The sequence below is a fragment of the Poecilia mexicana genome, unplaced genomic scaffold (assembly GCF_051168715.1).
Source record: "Poecilia mexicana isolate PSO_F unplaced genomic scaffold, ASM5116871v1 scaffold_14, whole genome shotgun sequence".
Lineage (NCBI taxonomy): Eukaryota > Metazoa > Chordata > Actinopteri > Cyprinodontiformes > Poeciliidae > Poecilia > Poecilia mexicana.
The window spans coordinates 2,835,921-2,857,531 of NW_028263383.1; the positions used below are offsets into that span (position 1 = coordinate 2,835,921).

Sequence of the window (21,611 nt, forward strand, 5' to 3'; positions counted from 1 at the left end):
AGCACATTTTTATAACATGTTTGGATTTTTGGTTTGGTCTTTGGAAGTGAAAAGTCTTCTTCATCTGTGTTGATTTGACCATGACTTGTGTTTTTGTGTTCCTGACAATATTGTATGAGATCAAGCTGCCCCTTTTGAATCAGATTAGATTTTGATGCTTTTTCTGTTTTGTTTTTTTTTCTCTAGCCGCTCGCTGCTTCTGTTTTATCTCTCTTCACTCTACATGGTGTTGATGTTTTTGTCGACGTGGAGAATTTGACTTCCCTGCTGAAAATGCATCCCTCGGTACCGAGCAATGCGTCATTCATTACATTCTATAATTTCCTGCACTTGTTTATAGCTTGTTTGTTTCTGTGCACTCTAAGCCTCTGGTGTTACCGCCTCCTGGTTGGGGACTGTATGATGGCCTCCTCTCTTTACTCCTACACGCGTTGTCTGAGGTGAGGCGCCAGGTGAAACGTACTACATTTTCAGGGATAAATCTCTACGCATTGTGAGTTTCATTTATTATTTTCCTCAGGATGACAATTCTTCAGTCTCATCTAAGTTAAATCCACTTGTGTTCTTGGATTTGTGGAAAAAAGTTGGTTCTTCACTCGCAAGCCCAACGCCAAACCTGGACTTATTTTCAGCAGATGGTAAAACCCAAATCTCAAAACTTTTTTCTTTTTATATATATATATATATATTTAGTATTGTACATGTTAATAATGACTTTTTCTTTCCTTCTTTTTTCAGGAATTTACTCTTTTCTGTCTATTGCGCTGCTTATCTTCACAAAGGACCTGAACTCATGCATTCCTCTTTTTTCTGACAAAAAGTCTCAATGTGTATACACGCTCTGCCGGTTGCTCAGCAACGACTGGTTAGTGTTTTATAACGCCTTGTAAAGTACTTGCACCCTCAACTTTTCAAGCTTTTCTTTTTATAATCGACCACCAGTAGTACCAAGTAGTGCATTAATGTGATGTGGACGGAAAATGATGCATAATTTTTAAAAAATGTTTTTTTTCTTTTTTCAAATTAAAATCTAGAGTTTATTTCTCTGAGCCAAAACTTTTTAGAACTGTCATTTCTGCCCATTCTTCTTTGCAAAATATCTCTTGCTTTGTTTGGATGAAAATTGCCTCCAGTTTCTAGGCAGATTGTGTTATAAAATGGCACAATCAACTAACTATGTTCCCTTGAGTTGTTATGAAAATGGTACATATGTTAAAAATAATTAAAAAGAAACTTGAAATTGGGAGTCTGTCTCTTTAACTCTCCCGCAGTCTTAAGAAATGGGGTCATTTGAACTCCACAAGTGTTTTTAATTTACTCTGTACACGATTCGGTGGGGTCACACTAACCTCATGTGCGCTAATTACTAGTTTGTTTTGTGCGTATGTGGTTTCGGGAATTGACGATCTGACTGGACAACACTCCCACGTTTCCCTGCTGTCCGACCGTGACATTTGCCGCACTCTTCCTGAGCGCCGCGCTAAGAAGCTTCTGCTCTTTCTGACACTGCCTTCAGCATGTCTTCACGACATTATGCTGTTTTCCAGCCATTCTTAGGAGTGTCAGACTGGGAAGTAGTTCCTATGTCAAGTACAGCAGAAATGCAGTTCTACCACATGTTTGATAATTGCTGCTGCCGCTAGTTTGGAGGAGATGTGTGGCACAGACTTTAGGTAAATAGGCGGTGTATTGTATGAGCCAGCATGTAGGCACACCTGAATGGTTGGCATGGGAGATTGAAGGATTTCCCAACCTTGGTTTTACATAACAAACTTCTCCACGGTTTCTTTTTTTAAATTTTTTCTTCCTTCCACTTCTCAATAATGCACTATGTTGTGTTTGCCTGTCATTTAGAATCCCAGTAAAATTTTCTGAAGTGTGTTTTCCTAATTAAACCATTTTGGATTAGAAGTCATAAATCCACAGAGCTCCAGCACTGCGAGATAACAGCATCATCATTTATACCCTGCAGTCCTCATTTATCAGCCAAGCCTCCCTGTGGGACCGCCGACACGGAGCTGAGCTGCGACTCTCTGTCCACGTTGAGCTGCCACCTGCTCTGCTTTCCGTTTGCTCTGGACCTGCGGCCACACACCATGGCCGCCGTCCTGCAGGTGTATGACAGCTGTCATGTTGCTTCCAGCCTCCTGCAGGTCAGTGGCCTTCTCATGCTCCTATAAAGACCTCAGTGGCAAACAAAAGTCTGATGCAACACACAGTGGCTCTTGCACCGTGCTCCTCTCTGAGCAGCAATACTTTACAATTTAACATCTTTGTACTTTGCAAATCAAATGCTGGATGTGTGACAAACGCTCTGATTTTTTTTGTGGCTTTGCAGGTAATTCAGACATTCCCTCCTTCTCAGCTGGAGCTGCCTCTCTCCCTGCTGAGCCGTTTGCTGTTGTGTGATCCTGAGCGCTCCGTGTCCCACGTCGGAGGAGGTGCTTCTGGCTTTTTTTCGTCAACTCAGAGCAACCAGCTCTTTCCCTCCAAAAATCCCACCGCTGTGACCAGAACTGCCAGCTCTCTGCTCTCTGACTTGCTGCGTCAGGATGAGCTGTGGGACTGTGCTGTGGAGCTCCTGAATCTCTTGTCCCAAGTGGCCCGCTGCTCCTCTCAGCCCGCTTCCCCTCGGATATCTGTCGAGGCCGCGGCGCTGCAGCAGGCGCTGACTCATCCGTACGACCAGATCAGAGTTGCCACATGTAGGTTCGTGGGGAATTTGGAACCATTCAGGGCTAATCGAGCGCATAACCTGCAGGCTGACATTTTCAGACAGATGATAGACGCTCTTAATGACTCCTGCACACAGGTGCGGCGGACGGCCTGCAGGGCGGTGGGGAACTGGCTGGGATACGTTGCAGCAAAGTTTAAAACGGGAGGAAGCCGCAGTGACTCTTCAGGGTGGGGCAAAGAGAGCAATCGCAGTAAAGAAGCGCATTCACACGTCGAAGCAGCTGGTGACGCGGTGACGGAGCAGATGTTTGACGCAGATGAACAGAGGCGATGGACAGACGAAGCTCAGAGGTCGGCCGCCTCGTTGACCTGCCTGCTCTCGGACCGCGACGCCGTCACGCGGCGTCACTGCTGTGCGGCTCTGGGAAACCTGGTGAACGTTGACGGCGTCGTGTCGTTGCTGGATGAAGAGGCGTACAGCTCTCTTCTCAGAGTCGCGTGCAATGATTCAAACAACGGCGTGAGAGAAGCTGCAATCCAAGCTCTGAAACTCTGCAGCCAGCAGGATGCGGTGCAGCGGGGAAGTTGACGAGAAGAGGGACGTCCGTGTCCCTTAGAAGTGTGCTGCACAATGTTTGGGCGACTGGAGCAATAACGAAATCACACTTCTGACTGCTTTAAACATGAATTGGGAGTAAAAACTCCACAAACCCCAGTTAAAAAAAAAAAAAAAGCAATTTCCCAACATTTAGAAGCTGCGGCGACTTGCTTGCTCCTTCACCTTTTTCTTTGATTTAATCACTCAGTCTTATTCTGTAGCAGTCAAATTTATGTTCAGCTTTCTAGCAAACACCTGAAGATTTTAGCTCTTTACAAATGTTTCTGATTTTTTCCATCTGAACAAAACATCACCAGATCATGATGCTGCCACTTGTTCCCAAGTTAGCCTAAAGTTCAAGTTGGGTTTCTGGAAAATGCAGCGTATTCTTCTTCAAGGTTTTAGGTGATTTTTGTCCGGTCAGAGTCCCTTTTTAATTTATTTATTTATTTTTGGAAGAAAAGGTTTGTGTCTTTCAACCATTACCCATAATGGTTGAAAACACATGGAAACATGTAGACCAGAACTGCCTGTTGGTTCTTGATCATCATTTACTGTTGATCTTTAGCTGAAGGATGCAAATGTCAAGAAAAACGTTCCAGAACTGCTGACCTTTATTTAATGTTAACTTCACTTTGGTTAATGGCAGGTGTAAGAAGACTCGATACTGAAACTGAGTGGTTCAACAAAGTAGCTCAGGATGTGAACAGGCAACAACCAGGTTACTGCAGCTTTTGTATTCTTCTTTACTTGAACCTTGTCACTCATTCGTTTCCAGTTTCGCTGTACATGAATAAATATCTCATTAAAATCAAACATTTAAAGGATTTATCATTCTGCTTTTTTTTTACATCATGAAAGCTCTGTATTTTAACAAGCAGGTGTAGACTTTTTATATATTTGTTCCGCCATGAACTTGGTCACCCCTCGACTATTTGTTTACGTGTGTTTTTCGGTTTTATTATTCCTTAAAACTTTTACAGGCGCTTACACAAACACTACGTTGACTTCAGCAACAGCGACAAACATCTGCGAGATCAAATATCTAAAAGTAAAACGAATTCAGATTGCTCTTAATTTGTTGTTTATGTTTAGCAACTATTTTCTGATGAAGCTTTCTCGCGTTTTAAATATCAAATGAGACATTCAAGGTGAAGCATTTCTTTTTCTAAGTCCTTCAGCGCTGGCTCCATTTCGCGATGACGTTCATTTATACTTTTCATACATTTTTGTTTTTCTTGGAGGCGATAATGTTTAGAAATTAATACGACAAAACACTGCATTTATGTCATTTAATCTGTATAGGCTGTAAACTGAGAGATTAAGATGGTTTGAGGGCATAACAGCATTTTAATGTCTCCGTTCTTTACTTCTAAATGAATTAAGGGTCGTTTATTGCAAAAAAAAAAGGGGGGAAAGTATCTTTAATGAATATTTTAAACCGCAGAAAGAAACGTATTTTACGTCATGGAGATGTGACGTTTTCTGTCACAGCGGAGTTGTTTTCAGTTTTGAAATAAAACTGTCGGGTCGGGCTGCCTATGCGGAGTTTTAGTGACTTTTTTTTATGTGAACGGATTGGATCGTAAATAATTTTACATTCACTTTTTTAAAAAATTCTAAATAGATATAAAGCGCTAACCTAAGATCCCATTGTATAAAAATAAAAGTGCCCAAAGGATGAACGCACGGAGAAAACAACTCATCGCCACGTTTAAATGATTAATACAGAAAATTATTTCATTTCTTTGCATTCGCTTCCATTTAACAAGAAACTAAAGACACGAAGACGATCAGACCAATAACGTCGGGTGAAAACTAAACGCGTTTGGTTTTCTTGTTCTTTCTTGTCCGGCGTCCTGCGGCCCGGGCTTTAATCTACAGAAACCGAAATTATCCAACTAAAAGAAAGGAAGAAAACACATTCAGGTCAGTCGTTTTTAATTCAGATCCTGCAGGTTGAAAGCCATTTCTATTCCGAAAGGTTTTTTAGAAAAAACACACACACACTCTCTCACGAATTAACACACGGGTTCAAGTTAATGACGCTTTTATTTATTTATGTATTTTTTTAATGGAAAGTTTACACCACACAGAAAGAAACATACATAGTGGATACATCGCTTCAAAATTACAAAGAGATACAATGAGTTGTCGGCCCGTATTTTTGGTTTAAACATGTTTTGTTGATAGTACACCGCAGGGGGTTAAACATCATGAATCCCAAGCCAAAAAAAAAAGAGAGACAGAAACACAAAGTGCAAATAAATGATTGTCTAAAAACTAAATGTGCAAAGAAAAAAGGAAAAGCTTTGTAAAGTAATGTGCAAAAGAGTTTCTATTAGATAAATAAACGACTTGTAAAATATTTCATGGCCTAAAAATAAACAATCTGATGAATTTGTTTCTTTTTTCAACATTTTTTTTAGAAAAAAAAAAAATCAACACACTACTCCCTGAACATATAAAAAGTTACAAATTAGTGCAGCTCAGCTGGAGGCCTATAAAACTTATTGCCTTAAGCAGTTTAAGGAGACAATCCTCATATCTGAATCTCTAAATATTCTGTTTCAGAGAAGGAAAAGTACATTAATGGAAGAGCATGCAGAGAAAGGCTGCTAAAACACCACTAATTACAATATGTGCACCCAGATATAAAAGTTTTTTTTTTTTCAATCCAAGAGGGAAATATGAAATCCTACAGAAGAGAGAGAGGGGGGGGGGGACTGAAAATCTTCAAGTCTGTTATCTCCTGCAATAATTATCTACTGATGTTTGTAGATCTGGAGGACAGATAAATTATCCTGAGCTGCAAAACAGATTTATTTATTGCAAAGTAAACTTTACAGCCATAGCACAACAACATCTCAGTTTACTTTAAAGCATTTAGGATTACACTTGTTTTAATTGCACATTTCTTGCAGCAGTTGCTGCAAAATATTGCAGTGATTTGATCTGTTGTATTAAGTTATGAAACAGCAGAGGAATTAGATAGTCCCAAATATGATCATTAGAGCAACACAAGCTGTTTAAAAAATATCTGGTCGTATTTAAATAAGAAAAAAATATCAGATTGTTTCGCAGAACTTTCTTTAATTTTAAAACTTAACAGTTTTGATAAGTCTACAATTAAAGCTGAAATGTTTCACCAAAACACAAGTACTAATCCATCTACTTCCATAACTCTTACAGCAACTTTATTTCAAAAGTAATAATTAAATAGGAACAAAAGGAGACTCTTCAGATTCTATTGCTGACATCAATTTCAATGTAAGGCTAAAAATAAATACGTAACTGTTTAAATGACATTACAACCCACCCCCCCAAAAAAAACAAAACAAAAAAAAAGTTATTCAGTAGATTCAGAGAAAGAGGAAGATCTGTTAAAGATGATTGTCAGGTAAAGCATTGCAGCGCCACAGTGAAGGCTCAGGTGATTTCAGTGCCAAAAACAAATGAGAAAGAATTGATTTTAAAATTCAGAAAACAATTCACATCAGCAAAGCATGCAGTGGCCCCCCGCATCATAAAAACAACACAAACGGAAAAACAAACAAACAAACAAAAAAAGACATGAAACATTCAGTTCACGAGAAAACAAATAAAAGTTGCGCATTTTCTCGGCTTTGCCCGGTCTGAGTGTACTTGCAGTCGTGCGGCGTTACGCTGTTGTGTCCTGCTTGAGCCTTTGGCTGCGTGCTTTGTAAACTTCGATCAGCAGGTCTTTGACGTACTGGATTTCACGTTCCACGGACTCTGCCTTGTCTCGCAGCTCGCGGTTCCTCCCCTCCAGGCAGTGCAGCTGCTCCTCCAAAGAATCTAGCTCCGCCCTTTTTCGCTGGCGATACCTAAGTCAAGCAAAAGATGTTGAGTTTTGTTTGTTTGTTGTTTTGGTTTTTTTCTAATCGCAAGTCATATGAAAACTGTTGGTGCTTTTAAAGAAATTCAGTAGGAGCAAAGATTTTACCTATGAGCGGCGGTTTTGTTCTGATCCCTTTTCTTTTGCTTTCGCTCGCCGCCTTCATGTGGAATGATGTCTACTTCGTATTTCACAGCGCAGTGGTCTTCTCTTAGCCTGCATGTCTGCCTGTGCCCTGAGCTGTCCAGATTCAAACTCTCCCTCGCCATCAGGAAGCATTCTGGGGCCTGATCGTCAAGGTAATTGCAGTGTAAATCGGGCTGTAGCATCTGCAGACTCTCCGTTTTCACCTGCTCATTGATGTTCCCCAAGAAGCTGCTGAAGGCCTCGGACTGAGGCGTCGCTGGAATGTAGCAGCTTTCACCGCTGTCGGTTTTCCAAGACACGGTGGCCTTGGTCACCTCCACGCTGGCCTTGATGCTGCTCAGCACCTCGCTGTTCGCGGTGCCTCCGCTGACCTCCCTCATGCTGTACATCATCACATCCTCTTTCTTCTGAGGAGGGTCCAGTGTTCCACCAAAGCCAAACCCGCCACCAACAACCTTGGCGCCACTCATCACGTCTTGGGTAAAGCAGCAGTTTTTGTCGTCTTTGGATAAGCCAGCACATCGTCTGACCTCGATCGCATTGCCCAGGCAGTAGCTTTTCCCCACCAGCTGCTCGTCCTCCACGGAGCCGTAATTACTCGTCAGGGCCACAGCAGAGTTACCTGAGTTACTTCCTTTGGAACCCAACACGTTGCTTTCGTAGCCTTCGCCGAACCTCACGCTCTCCAGAACTCTTTTCCTACCACACCCACTGGGGCGGCTGCAGCTGTACGGGGCATGTCTAGGAATTTTGGATCGCCCTATGGGCCCACCACAGATGCTCAGCAGGTCCAGCTCCCCGGTTGCCAGGGTAACAAGAAGTGGGTTGGACTCCGATTGGGTGGACGCAGAGTACGAGGCGTATGGCAGTTGACTGAATGGCTGAGGACCCGCCGGCAGTGGACCCCTGTCGCATTTTCCCAGCCTCTGCCCTTTCTCTGGCAGTGGCTCAGACAGGAAGTAGTCCTCAAGCTGGGCGAGTTCCTCTTGCAGCAAAGAGGTCATGACCTCCAAGTCAGAGGGCACCTGGATATCATTCTGAAGGGGTGAAGGGGGAAGGGAGGCATTGGTGGAGGAGGGAGGGGAAGGAGGATTTGGGAGGTACGAGGAGAAATCCACTTCTTCCGTCATCCAGTCAGTGAGACCATCACCTGCACAGGAGGAGGAAAAATGTTTGGAACAATCTGTTAGATGCACAAAATGTTAGTGCTAGGAGGAAAAACAAAAGTTTAAAATATCAAGCTAGCAGTGCAGGCACAAATTTGATCGACAATCGTAAATGCAGAACATTTTTCCTGAAGTCGCCCGGCAATATCGACAAAACAATCGTAGCTAGTTTTTTACTTACTGTTCAAGAAGGACGAATGTGCTGCAGTGCCGAGCCCACCTGAAATGGGGAAAAATATAAAAAAAACGCACTCGCTGCGACTCACCAATTAAATGCGGGCTCTCCTCTGACACCTCCCCCCTGCACCCCTGTGATTGGCTGTGGTTAGCCTGTGGGTGAGAGAGAGCGAGGGGGTCTGCCGGGCAGACACGAAGAGTCCTCCAAACATGAGCTGATGTTGCCATCATTTTGCCTGTTGACGCCTTGATTTAGTCCGAGTCCGAGCACACGCTGAGAGCGAGCGGGGTCTGACAGATGGGCCACAGAGAGCAGGGCAGGGCGAGCATAATGAAACCTGCAGGGACAAGAGGAGGCAGGGATCAGAACGCCGTGCAACTCAGAAAACATCCGGATTGTTCAATCAAATCATGGAGTAACCAGTGACAGGCAGTGCTTCCTTCAGCAAGTAATGTCCACACAATGACATGTTTTGATGAGATGAAACAGGAAAGAAAACAGCTACAAATCAGAAGAAGTTACATGCAAATGCCCTTAATTAAAGAACCAAAATGCACTATCTCAAATAAAAGCTATTGTAGCAAAAAGTGATACAGAAGACCCGACTGTCTCCTTTGGATATTTAACTGGCCCTCAAAGCAAAAGCGCACAAAGTGCTCTTCACATCTGAAAACACGTGGGACCTTTTAGTAGTGCTGTCATGGGCTCCACTGTTGATGTAGAAACTCCACAGTAACCATGTGTCTCAAGTGAGAAGCACCCTGGTGGTTAAATGGGATTAATGCAGATCAACTGCCTCCAATCCAGGTTCCTTTTAAATTAATCCTCTGCTTGATCACTTAAACGGTTCAGATTACAACAATGACAATTTATAGGCTGTTACCAGGGAGTCGTTTAATTTTCATAGTCTTACACAATAACTGGGTAGTAAGTAAGTAAGTAAAATAATTTAAAACTATTGGGACATACAACTGAAAAGTGACAATATATGCCTGTATTTATGATACATCTAAAAAGCTGAATGCATGTATTTACACAAAAGTACAGTTTAGCAAAAAATATATAAAAACTCTTATTGAAGTAATCACAAAAAACAGTGACAACTGGGCAAACAATAAGTTTAAAATTAAATAGGAAATTTCAAACAAAGTGGGAAGTAAACAAGTCAATGACATCCAATGGTCAGCCATAACAACAAAAAAGGAAGAAGTAGAAGAGTTTGACTTACTCCATTCTTGCGGGAAAACTGTAGAGGGGTGCGTTGCTAAAGCAAAGCACGACTTCGTTTCTGGTCCAGCGACGTCAACAAGAACTTAAAGAGCCATGTTTAGCTCCGAATAACCCGGAACGACGCACAAAAACAGAGAGGAAAAGATGCTGCTTTGTTGTGGTCGACCTGTAAACTGAGGAGCCGAATGACCGAGACAAAGCATCAGTTCATTCACACCTAGCAACCGACTGCGTCACCGGGGTAGAACGTGTTGTTGTTGTTCTGTGCAGATCACTCCGCCCACTCCCTCCCTCCCTCCGCGGAGGACCACCGAAGGACGGCCCACTCTTCTCCCAGCTGTTATTGATGACTTGTTTCAAAAGTTGTGATTCCAACATCTCAATTAAGTCATTTAAGACGCATTCATAGTTTAGTTATGTCAATTCTACGTCATGCTCTTGCCGTGAAAACACAGAATGTTTAGTAAGACAGAAAGTAGTTTTAATAATTCAGTTACTGCAGGGTTTTGATGAGATATAACGGAGACAAGCTAGCAACGTCAGTTTCTAAACTCAGCGAGGCAGAACTATTCATAACCAGCAACTTAAACAGCGTATCTCCGTAGTGTACATAGAGTTCAGTTTACTATAGACCACGGTATATTGTTGTAGACGTACTATTTTACTCTACGTGTTCAGTAGGAGGCTGTTGCAGGTCCGTTGCATCAGTGGTTCTCGCTCACTGTGATTGGCTGTTCGACCTTCTACTGCCGCGCTCTCATTGGCTGGAATAGGGTCGCTGTGAAATATGATTGGATAGTGGTAGGCAAGGCGAAGCGTCAATGTTGTCTTTTTTTTCCCCTGCAGTGCAGACGGTGCACATGTTTCATGTAAACAAACCGGGTGTGGTGACAGGTACAGCACTTTTCCACACTAACAAAAAGCTGCACTTTAGGTTTCATTTTTAAAATATTAGTTCTTATTTTTGATAAACAAAATTGTTTTTATTGATTAAATATTGAGTTAAATTTTCTGATTATATTGTTTTGAAAACAGCTTTTAGCATTATAATTCAAATTTTGACTTAAATGATTTTGTATGTTGATGGTACGTTTATACCAACTAGCTCATCGTTCCACAAGCAATTTGTTGATGGAAATGTCAGAAAGTCAATGAATACAACATTAATTGTTCAAGATAATAAATTGTTATCCAAATGCAGGCTGAGTAGTATTTTTTTTCTTGCTAATTCGGTGAAATACAGCCCACATAGTGACTGACAAGATATATCAATAATAATTTTGTTAGAATTAAAGGTTTGTTTTTCTCCTCTCAGCAAATCCCAAAGCTGAGTGTATGCCGTTCTTCTGTTGCTATAGCAATAGCGGACACTGCCCTTATTTTAGACTTGTTTTCTGGTTGCTGTTGCCATGGGATTTGCATCTCTCTCTCTCTCTCTTCCCTCCTTACCTACTGTTCTTCCCTCAGATTACCTCTATATCACCAGACGTCTCCGTCCGACCATTCCTCCATCTCATTTGCTGAGTTGCTTTTCTTCGACATGATCTGTTTGCCAGAATCAATAGGTTTATTTACAGTTCTGCTCAAGTGACAGATTGAAAGGCCAGTAAACAGTTTGTCCACTGGGAAGCTTCCACCTCAGATAATGACATTGTCTCGACAGTGGAGCCGTTGGTGCTCAAAGCGGAAAGTTGAAACACACATTGTTGTAAAATACTTCTTTTGTTTTTGCTTTCTTTTCATACTTGCAGCTTTCAAACTGTAAAAGCAGTTTTTAATACTGGGCTAAGATAGCCTGAGTAAATAATAAACACATTGATCAAAGAATGATTTCATTAAAATTGCAAGTTATCCAAACCACCCAGGACCTTGATGTCTTTGGTTAGGGTTATGATTTAACAATTATAAAGAGGCTGGACAAAAATGGCATCCAATGGACAGTAGGTCAAACAAAACTCAAATAATTATACACAGATCTTTCTCTTCTTTGCCAAAACAAATAGTAATGAAATGATGAATGTCTGGCCAACAGTTTTTGACCTTAAGCTCAGTTGCACTTGAGTTACGCAACAAAACAATGGTCCAAATCACATCAGCAAGTCCATCACTCAATAGATGAAAAAAGAAAACAAGTTTTTAGTGATTGGGCCTAAATCCATTTGTGATGCTGTTGTGTAAACTAATTTATTTTTTTTTGTGCTCTAAAGCACTTAAATCTAAATGAGAGAAGCCCAAAAACATCTTAACAATCTCATAGTCACTTATTACAAACACTTAAAGGTAATTGTTTGCCAGATCATTTATTGTGGTTAGAAGCCAATAACTTTTTCACAAAAGGGTTTGCAGGTCTGGGCTGATTATTCCCTTAAATCAATGAAATACTGTAATGTCATCTTTGTCAGATAATGCAACATTAAACATTAAAATGTCATGAAAACAGAAGAAAATCTGCAAGAGGACAAATACTTTTCTCAACTCTGTATTTGTACTCTTATGTCTTGATGATTTAGAAGCACGTTTCTATTGAGCCTAACATGTTGTATCTGCCGTATGAGAAGCAATTGGAGAGATTTATAGAAAGGCAACCTGATGCAATCAAGTTAAATGTGGTCGTAATGGAAACCCGATTGAGATAGTAGTAGCTGGTGAAGTTGGCAGGTCTCACAGGAAACCGCTGACTGCTCTCTCTGTTTGTATTAATTGGCCCACTGAGAGCTCCCCGTTTATCCGTCATGAGAGATAGCCAAGGTGCTGCTCATGACAGGATCGCTGCTTTTCTCCGTTGTCACCTTGAAGAACAATTTGTTTATTTTTTTGTTTCATATTTAGGTGGACACATGCTTAGAACATCTGTAGGGCTTGCAGGATGGAAAACAGATTTTTCAAGTCACACAAACTTCACAACTCAACAAAGTCAACAAAACCAGCTTGGACAAAGCGAACAACATCAGATCAAACTGATCCTCGGATGTGTTTAAGATACTTGAACATAACTCTTCCATAACTGATGCCCGAGCTAATTGAATATTGTGCATGAGCCGAGAAGTTGGAAAAGTCTACGCTTGCATGCCAAGTGCATGTATGGCACGTTAGTGAGGGTTACAGCATCGTTTCATCATCATCTCTCTCAGAATTTATTGTCCTCAACTTTTGCCCCTCTTTGAACATATGAGGAAAACATGTAGTGCAGTTACCACTTGTGAATGGAAGCCCCCTCAGAGGGGATTTGCGGATGTTGCTGCTTGTGTTCAGTCGAGAGACTGCTTGGGTGTTTGTGCGTTTGGCATGAAAACAGGTAATCAATTCTCGACAAGGTAACAATTTAATTTCCTTCATGAATTTTAAAACAAGACTAACCTGCTTTGGTATCGAACCATGACGAAAGCGGTGACTCGCGGGGTTGTGCTTATGTACTGATCCTCGAGGACGTGACGGTAAATTAGAGGTGTGTGATGTAAAAACACAAAAAAAACAAAAACAAAAAAACTATTAAGTCCTGCTTTGAGATCCCACAGGATATCACTTGCTTTTATGAACTCGAACTTCAAAGATTTGTTGATCTGGCACAATCTCCTGAAAGTGACGGTTGATATCACGATACACATTTAATTTTTTGTTTTGTTTTTGGAAAATGGCAAATAAGATGAAAAAGAAAAGAACAATAGTTCAAGAAATAAAGTTAGTGTGGCACTAAGTCCCAGAAGGTCCACCAGGTTATTTACAGCACTCAGAGTGTGATTCAGTGGTACAAAACCCCAGAGGCTCATCGTCTGTCACCTTTGAGCTTTACAGCTGATGTGCTAGATAGTTTCATGGCAGCTTGAGACAAACAAAAAAATCATTCCAGTGATGAAAATCTGTGTTCTTTGAGTTATTTATTACACTTCAGGTAATAAATAACTTCACTTCAGGTTGCAGCTTTGTTTTGTGTTTTTACAGTTTTTGTGCACTGTAACTGGATACTTTCAGGGAGAGTTTTTCATCGAACACATGCTGCTGCGCTGTGCTGCAAATAGATCCAACATGAGGTTTAACAAGTGCAACATGCAATATTGTTCCTACCTCTTCTAAAGGGTCAGCAACATTTTCAATGCATTCACTTTTGTCCTTTAAGAGAAAGGAGAAAACTAATGTGGCTTTGTATTTTTATTGATTTAATTCCACAATTCAAGAGAAGCAACACTGTTTTTGTAGTGTTAGTTTTGCAACATCTATGAAATGGATGAACTTCCTCGTGTAATTCAGCTCCAGATGAGTCATTTATTTAATTTAGGTGCCTTGGAGCCGGGATGAATCTAAAATCTGCAGGATAGTGTCTCTCAAGGATTGATCTGAAACATCAGCTTCTCTATTTGGTAACTACATTGTGTTGGTGTGTCACACAAAACATCACTAAAACAGACTGAAGTTTTCAGTTTTAAAATGACAAAAGTTCAAGAAAACTTATCCAAAGTAGAGTCATTTTTTTATTGTGACATATAAAATTAATAATGTTCAGCAGGTGGTTTCATGTATGCTGTTCATGCCTTTGCTGTCTTTATTCTTGTCATTTCTTTCGCCCCGTTAGAATATTTGGTAACACTTTGACATGACACTGTCATAAACATGGAATAACACCTGTTATAAACATGAAGGAGTCTTTATGAATGTTTATGACTGATGTCATGAAATGTCGATCGGTAAATAATGACACTTTTAGTGCAAAGTTGACAATTTTACTGCACTTTTTACGTTAAAACTTCATGACAACAGTCAGACATTCATAAAGACTCCTTCATGTTTATAACAGGTGTTATGTCATGTTTATGACAGTATCATGTCAGTCTTATGCACACCCCTTCAAATAAAGTGTTACAAAATATTTTTCATCAAGTATTGTGGCGTGTTTTTGACATAAAACCAAAAAATACTGATTAAATGACCAAGTACTGTGTTATAATCTCATCTGTTTCCATTCATTACAATGAGTGATCTACGTAACGCAGGAGGCAAGTTCTGCCATTTCAAATGAAACCTGCTTTGATGCGCGACGTCTGCGTGTGTGTCTCGGTAAACAGAAGGCGTGTTTAGGGATGGGCATCAGAAATCTTCCTTCTTTAATCTCCTAAATTAATCTGAACTCGCATGTGGATTTGAAAGCTTATGAATCGGGAGCGCCCGCTGTGAAGGCGGTGCCTTTGACAGGGAACCGCTGTAAACTTTCTGCCTGAGCTGGCAGGACGTCTCCGTTTCATCAGGAATTTTTAAGGGTTGTTTTTAGACAAGCCTAATTTCTCCCATTAATGCTGACAAACTCAAATGAGAGCGGCGCTGATTTGCAGCCCATCTCATTTGAACTGGAAGGCCAGGGGGGGTGGCGAAGGCCTGGTCTACTCCTATGAAAGAAAGTAGAGATCACCCTGGGCTCATTAATATTTCGCCAACAATAAGGCGAGGTGTCACTCACGCTCATCGCCACGGTAATGAGCTCACATTGCCCTCTTAAAAGATCTGTTTACTATGCGGCCGGGTGCTCTGGAGGCTCAGACACACTGATGTGTGGAAATCTCCCCCAAGGTCAGAGGCATGCAAATCTTCATAAGGTCGCAGACTGTCTCTCTTCTCACCTGCACGGATCTCAAAAAGGACAGCGGCTCATTTTCATAAATATTACACAACATGTTTTCACTTCGACTCAGGGAATAGGGGATTAACATTTGAAGTGCTGAATCTAATTGCTATCTGTCAGGAGCAAGGTGTGTTTTCACGATTAACTACACATCTGCTAAATATTCCTCCGATTACTGCAGGTGAATTAATCATACAGTCCAGTCAAATGTTATCATTATCAAAGCTCCTCATTCGCTTTTCTTTTTTCTAATCTATGGTGGATGGGATGTGAAATAGGTGCAGGAGAAGGAGGCTCACTTCATGAGGAGATAAGAAGTATGTTGTGCTGCATGTGTGGGGTTCAGATTTCTCCATGTTGAATCATGCATGTTGCATGTAATTTCATTTTCTCTTTTCATTATTTTTATGTAGCTCACCTACTGCAGACAAGTCATGTAATTAATTAGGCTACCAGATAAAAAAAAATTAAAAAAAACATTTTGGTCTGACTCGAGTTGATCTGCTCCACCTAGTATATAAATAAAATAAAAGTTAACGAGCCAATTAATACAACACACCACCTGAATATTATGTAAACAGGATTTAAAGGGAACACCTTTGTGAAAGTTAGCAGCTCATTAGAGCAAGTGAGGATATTTACAGAAAGCTCGTAATTAATGACTTGTTTGTGTCGCTTCCAATTAAGAGGGGAAGAACATGGCTGTAACTTTGTTCAGTTTAACCAACGTATCCTGTTTGCTGCCGGTACGGCCGCAGGGACAGAGACGCTTTGCTTTTATTTAAATTATTTTACTGCTGTGCCTTTTTTATTTATTTTTTTATTATTGTTTTCATTTCCCTGCCCTCTGTCAATCCTCCACTCAAAGTGGAAACCTGAAATGTAAAAAGTGATTTTGTCACTTTTAAATGATTCAGATCAAATAACAGCAAACAATAAAATATAATTTTAGCCAATAAAAGAAAAATCCTTTCACAAGTGATAATTTCATGTATGAAGGGATTAAGGCTATCCTCACATTATGTGCAAATGTAATCATAATGTAATCAGATTTCATGGCATTAATTTAATAAAATTAATAGGAGGAATAAAATTTTTCTGCCTTGACACCAGTTTCCTAAGCTGCCAGGACAAAATGCTAAATAAAAAAAAAAAATAAAAAAAAAGTGAACACTAACATGTTATTAAAAACACAGAACAAAAACATCTGCTATATATATTTTTATTTATATTTAATGCGTATTTTAGAATATCTTAATAGCACTGTAAATGTTGCTTTTCATTTAAATTTTATGAGAAGTATTTGAGATTTTTATATAAAGTACAAATGTATCGCTCTGTTATGTACCTGGATGAATAGCTTTTGGAGCAAAATATAAATACAGATATTAACAAAAAAATCATGTAAAAATCGTTTATTTGGCACCAAGTGCCAAATATATTTGGCACTTGGTGCCAAATATATTTGTATTTGGCACCAAGCAAAGTTACATTTTACTTTGTAACATACATTGTTCGGCTGAAATATTTCTAGTGAGCTTAGTGTTGCAAATATTAAATATTTTCTGCATCTGGATAAAATGTTAAAATATATAAAAAGGCTACAGGGATAACACTGCATGCTTACATTATCTTTAGAGGTGTAAACAATTTGTTGTTTAAAAAAAAATTAAGAAATCTTGAAAATTGTTCCACCTGAAATTGTTTAAAGCACATTCAGAAGCGACTTCATGTCGTTAAAACGTGCCTCTGTCAGGACCGAGCCCTCGTTCAGTTTACGGCGTCGTGAAGTTATTTCTTCTCCTCAGACGTTCCTGCGCTCCGGACGTTAACTCCATTCCCGTCAGCTCCGGCAGGAAGCAGGTCAGCGCGCCGACGTCCACTTGCTTCCTTTTCTCCTCTCGTGATCATCCTCCTCCTCCTCCTCGCGTCCGTCTCTCAGCTCATGAACTGCGTGTAGCCCTCCGCGCCCGTTACTATGACGTCCATCCAGATCCTCATGGCCTCCGCAGACGGGGCCACCATGTAGTAAAGCCGGTCGTGAGTTTTCACACAGAAGGTCAGAGCTGGATTTGGACTCTGGGTCACAACAAGAGGAGATTTTATTTTACTAAAACGCACAAAGTACACAGACTGTTTTTCATTAATATCCAGAATGTGTATTGGCATCCCTGGTGAAGATCTGTAAATAATTCTTCTCTCATTTGATTTTTTCTTTTTTAAATTCCAACCTTTATGCTGCATGAATTTATTCAGTAGAAGTTAAAAAAAAAATCCAACAGTGATAAATTTCCTACATTGTTTAAAATAGATATTCGAGCATTAATTAAGTCCTGAATTCGTTCTGATTTAGGGCTTCTGTCTGGGGACTGAAATGGAAGAAGAGTGATTTTGTTTGGTGAATCATTAATCTACTAAAAGGTCAACCTGGCCACCAAATATTTGTAAATTAACAAAGGTGGTTTTGTCATTTTAAAGAGTTTCTAGTGAAATGCAGTCTAAAGTCCAAACCGGCCCGTAGCATCACAGATCCTCCTCTGTATTCAGCCTCCATTTTCCCACCAGTTGCAGCGTTTGCTGCTGAAAATCTCACCAGCCTGGATCTCATCGAACCGGATCCAGTCAAAGTCCAGATTGTTTTCATAGTACGGTTAAGGATGACGATATTTGTTCAACCAGCAATTTTGTTAAAACAAATGATCCTTAAAGTGACATATTTCACACAACTTTCATGACATTTTTGTCCTAAAAGTTTTTCTCTGTCTAATTATCTGTACAATTTGACTCAAAAAGAATTGGTTAAAATCAAACACAAATCTGAAGCTTAAAGATTTCATCTGCTTAAAAAGGACACCAACATTTTTTTTTTTCATCTATCCCATTTCTCACAAACCGTTGAATTTGTAAAGAAATAAAATTCAGGCAAAACGTCTGAATTTAGAAAAGTATTGATGACAGAGGAGCGTTTACCTTGGCGGCGCTGCGCAGGTGATCATAGTAAACCTCTTCAATGGCCTGGAAGTAAATGAGCCCTTTCAGCTTGGTCTCGTGCTTGTCTGAGACGAGAAAAAGAAAAAATAAATATATTAAGTTACATTACATTACATCTTGTTGCACTGATGCAAGAGCTCTGCCAGACCGAACTCCAAACAGGAGAATCAGCGGGCGACGAGAGGAAACCGTGTTATGATAAGAGGAGGACAGGAAAGTGTTTCTTTTTACCTGCTGAGAACGGTAGAAAATATTACAAACGCCTTAATCTCTACTTAAAAAAAATAATTAAAAAAAAAAACCATACGGCTTTATGAAAAATAACACAAATATAAATATAAATGAGGGGTAAGAAAACTAATAAGGTTTTAATTTAACTATAAGTGGACAGAATATTTTTTTTTCTGTTGCTTTTACTTGTTTTTTTGTTTGTGCATTTTAAAATAATTTGAACAGGTTTTAATCAGGCAGATGTTGCTTCTGGTTTGAGTGAAAATAACTTGGGGTTTGAGGACTTTCAGGCTTTGCTGCGAATAAGCAGAAAGATGAACCGAAACTCAAATTAAAGACGGCAAGAACGGACACAAAAACAGAAATGAGGGATAAAAGTCTTTTCCCCAGCAGCGTCTGATCCATGAATAGGTATGAGCAGAAGTGTATCAGAGCAAAAGTTAATTAGAAGTGTGAGTCTATTTCCAGCTATGCCTCAAGTCTTTGCCATCCTATTAATCTGACTTGTTTTCTTCAGTTGTGCTTTCTGGATCGTCTGCCTTTCTTTCCCCTCTCTCTCTCTGTTAGTGCCTTTTTGCTGATGGCGAGGGTGAAAATTGGCATAAGTGTTAAGAAGAAACTCAACTTTTTTGTACCACATTTGATGTTTTGTTTTTTTGTTGAAAAGAATGAGCTTAGAGCAGGTCAGAGGTTCTGTCAGACGTCTGGTCTCAGTTGTTCTTTCACACACAGTCGCTCCACGCCAAAGAGTTTGGGGAGTCGCGTTGCAGCGAAGCCTGACGTCGAAGTTCGTTACTTGTTGTCACTGAGCTGAAGGGCTTCTGTGGTTTTCTGGGCTTTTAAACCTGAAGTGAAATTTCTTCAGAGAAATTCAGCCTACAGATTTTCTGAACCGTCTCGTCCAAACAATCGGGAGTCGTCCCTTTGACTCTCCTCAAAAGAACGGAGATGGAAACATCCTCTAACAATTAGCGGCGGTCTTTTGAGATGCCTTCCACACTTTGTTCCCACTTTCCCCTCTTCATAAGTCAAATCTGCTTAGTAATGAGATAAATGTTTTTGAAATGCGAGTTTCGTTTTATTAGTCACGAACAAGCCAGGAGCTAGCCTCCACCCTGAGAAAAACACATCCAGAGAAACTATTGCATCTTGTTTCATCACCGTCATCACCATCATCTTCGTCAGGAGTGAGCGGGTGAAAAGGCTAGGCGAGTGAATGGAGAGAGCAGCGAAAGGAGCAGCGGTGTCAGGGATGGAAATGTGCTTGGATTCTGTTTTGAAATTGATTGTAAAATAATGCTTCATATCATGTTTGTGAATTATTCAGAAAACCGCTTTTGTGCCAGATTCTGATGGACGTGAAGAACAAACTGCAGCAGCCTGACTTCGTTTTAAAATGATGAAGGGCGGCAGAGAATAAAACTCCACTTTTTTAATTGAGAAAATGTCTAACGTTAGAGCAAAGTGCAGAATCAGAGGACAAGCAGCGCTGTTTTGTGGTGAACAGAACGGGAGAAGCCCACAGGTTAAATCAACGCAAATGACCAGGAACGAACTGAAACGGTGTGTAAAATGAAATCCAACATCAGTAATTTTAGTGAGTCCGGTTAATGCAGAAAGCAAAACACTGGATTCAACGGAAGCTGAAATGTTTAGTCCTTGAAAGCAGAAGGATTTTTAATGATTTTGGAAAGCAGCGTTACCTAACACACAGACATGTGCAATTTAAAAACTTTGTAAACACTTTTTTTTTTATTACAAATGAGGCGATTTATGCGCATCAAACTAAGAACGTTTGCTGCCAGATCCTCTCAATCGATGGTGTTTGACATGAACATTACTGCTGCCTTCAAATGATGCTTAGCAGATCTTATGCAACTTCTTTGCACTTCCACTGTGGCCAGCTTCATTTTTTCTTGTCTCAGAATGTGGCACACTTATTTTAAGCGGTGGTTGAAATTTTTCAGGCAATTTTATTAAAAATAATTACACAAAAATAGCATGAAAAGTGAAATAAAATGTGTATTACCAGGGTTTTCAATACAAATTCAACACAAAAATCCCTTTGTTGTGCTAGAATTCTGCAAATCAGGTGTGGTTTCAGACAACTGATGCAACCAATCAAACGCTTCGCTGGTTGCATCAGGTGGGCTTGAGACGAAAGCCCAAAATTATTCATACCCCCTGGCAGATTCAGGTTTAAAATAATCTGCATTCAACCAATAAGTTTATCTTAGAAATAAATGAGAGCCATCTCTAAAAATGAAATTAAAAAAATTAAAAAAGTACAGTGACACAAATCAGTATCTTAATTGCATTGATTTCACGAGTTTTCACTGGTATTTTATCTTTGGTGATGAAATCAGGGTCATGAAGGTTGGATGGCCTTGTTGCCATCACCCTAATCTTTTTTTTTTTGTCTAAAAGTTGCTAGGATGGAAAAAGTGAGGTGACTGTTGGACGGGTCTGTCAGTCAGACCCTCTCTGAAACCGAACAGTGGCTGATTTTCATGGAAGATTATGCCCAAAACCGGTTTCACATGTAAACAGGCCAAAAACTAAAGAAATCTGGGTCGTTTTATTGGTGCTCTCCTAGTTTGGTGACACAGTATTACTTAAATCAGAAGAAACAAGTTGGTTAAATTAAAAGATTACTATGAAACTAAATCTGCCAGAATATGGACAACCTTTGATTTATCTGAGCATGTTTCGAGTTTAACTTGTGGAATTAACACAGAAAGCAAATGTCTGCTCTCTAAAACGGGTTTTATCCCGATTTACGTCTTCACCTGAACTCCACACTAAAAACTGATGTTAACACATCACCTTCTGCGCTGGGACACAAATAATAATGTAATTCAGCATCATAAACAAAGGAGAACAGATATGTGTGAAGCATTTAAATTATGCCTGATAATTTACTTTCC

General features: G+C 40.1%; 3 protein-coding genes across 5 annotated transcripts in view; 1 reads left to right on the forward strand and 2 right to left on the reverse strand.

Annotated features, from left to right (window-relative positions):
• Positions 1–4,101, forward strand: part of stk36 (serine/threonine kinase 36 (fused homolog, Drosophila)) — an 87,300-nt gene extending 83,199 nt beyond the window's left edge. For both annotated transcript variants that reach the window (XM_014983546.2, XM_088012577.1), the window contains 6 exons: positions 187–285; positions 366–440; positions 521–638; positions 739–865; positions 1,973–2,153; positions 2,339–4,101. In XM_014983546.2, the coding sequence (XP_014839032.2) occupies positions 187–285; positions 366–440; positions 521–638; positions 739–865; positions 1,973–2,153; positions 2,339–3,265 (1,527 nt within the window). In that variant the 3' untranslated portion in view covers positions 3,266–4,101. The remainder of the gene's footprint in view (positions 1–186; positions 286–365; positions 441–520; positions 639–738; positions 866–1,972; positions 2,154–2,338) is intronic.
• Positions 4,102–5,307: 1,206 nt separating this feature from the next.
• On the reverse strand, positions 5,308–10,566 carry atf5a (activating transcription factor 5a). 2 transcript variants are annotated; one of them, XM_014983552.2, is made up of 4 exons: positions 9,853–10,566; positions 8,713–8,961; positions 7,242–8,430; positions 5,308–7,122 (listed from the first exon to the last, which is right to left on the reverse strand). In XM_014983552.2, exons 2-4 carry the CDS (start codon positions 8,852–8,854, stop codon positions 6,936–6,938), a joined length of 1,518 nt encoding a protein of 505 aa, XP_014839038.1. In that variant the 5' UTR covers positions 8,855–8,961; positions 9,853–10,566; the 3' UTR covers positions 5,308–6,935. The 2 variants fall into 2 exon arrangements, with proteins under 2 accessions (XP_014839038.1, XP_087868706.1); XM_088012580.1 differs by lacking the exon at positions 9,853–10,566 and having other exon boundaries at positions 8,628–8,726.
• Positions 10,567–16,668: 6,102 nt separating this feature from the next.
• phldb1a (pleckstrin homology-like domain, family B, member 1a) overlaps positions 16,669–21,611 on the reverse strand; it is a 31,960-nt gene continuing 27,017 nt past the window's right edge. Inside the window, exons 24-25 of the mRNA XM_014983554.2 lie at positions 18,433–18,518; positions 16,669–17,541 (exon numbers count right to left, since the gene is read on the reverse strand). Of these exons, the coding sequence (XP_014839040.2) occupies positions 17,401–17,541; positions 18,433–18,518 (227 nt within the window). The 3' untranslated portion in view covers positions 16,669–17,400. The remainder of the gene's footprint in view (positions 17,542–18,432; positions 18,519–21,611) is intronic.

Excerpts from the sequence above, each read along its gene's own strand:
- atf5a (XM_014983552.2), bottom strand. The coding sequence starts at position 8,854 with ATGATGGCAACATCAGCTCATGTTTGGAGGACTCTTCGTGTCTGCCCG. Across the intron at positions 8,431-8,712 it reads GGAGAGCCCGCATTTAATTG|GTGATGGTCTCACTGACTGG; the intron begins GTGAGTCGCAGC and ends CCTCCTGTGCAG. Across the intron at positions 7,123-7,241 it reads AACAAAACCGCCGCTCATAG|GTATCGCCAGCGAAAAAGGG; the intron begins GTAAAATCTTTG and ends TGCTTGACTTAG.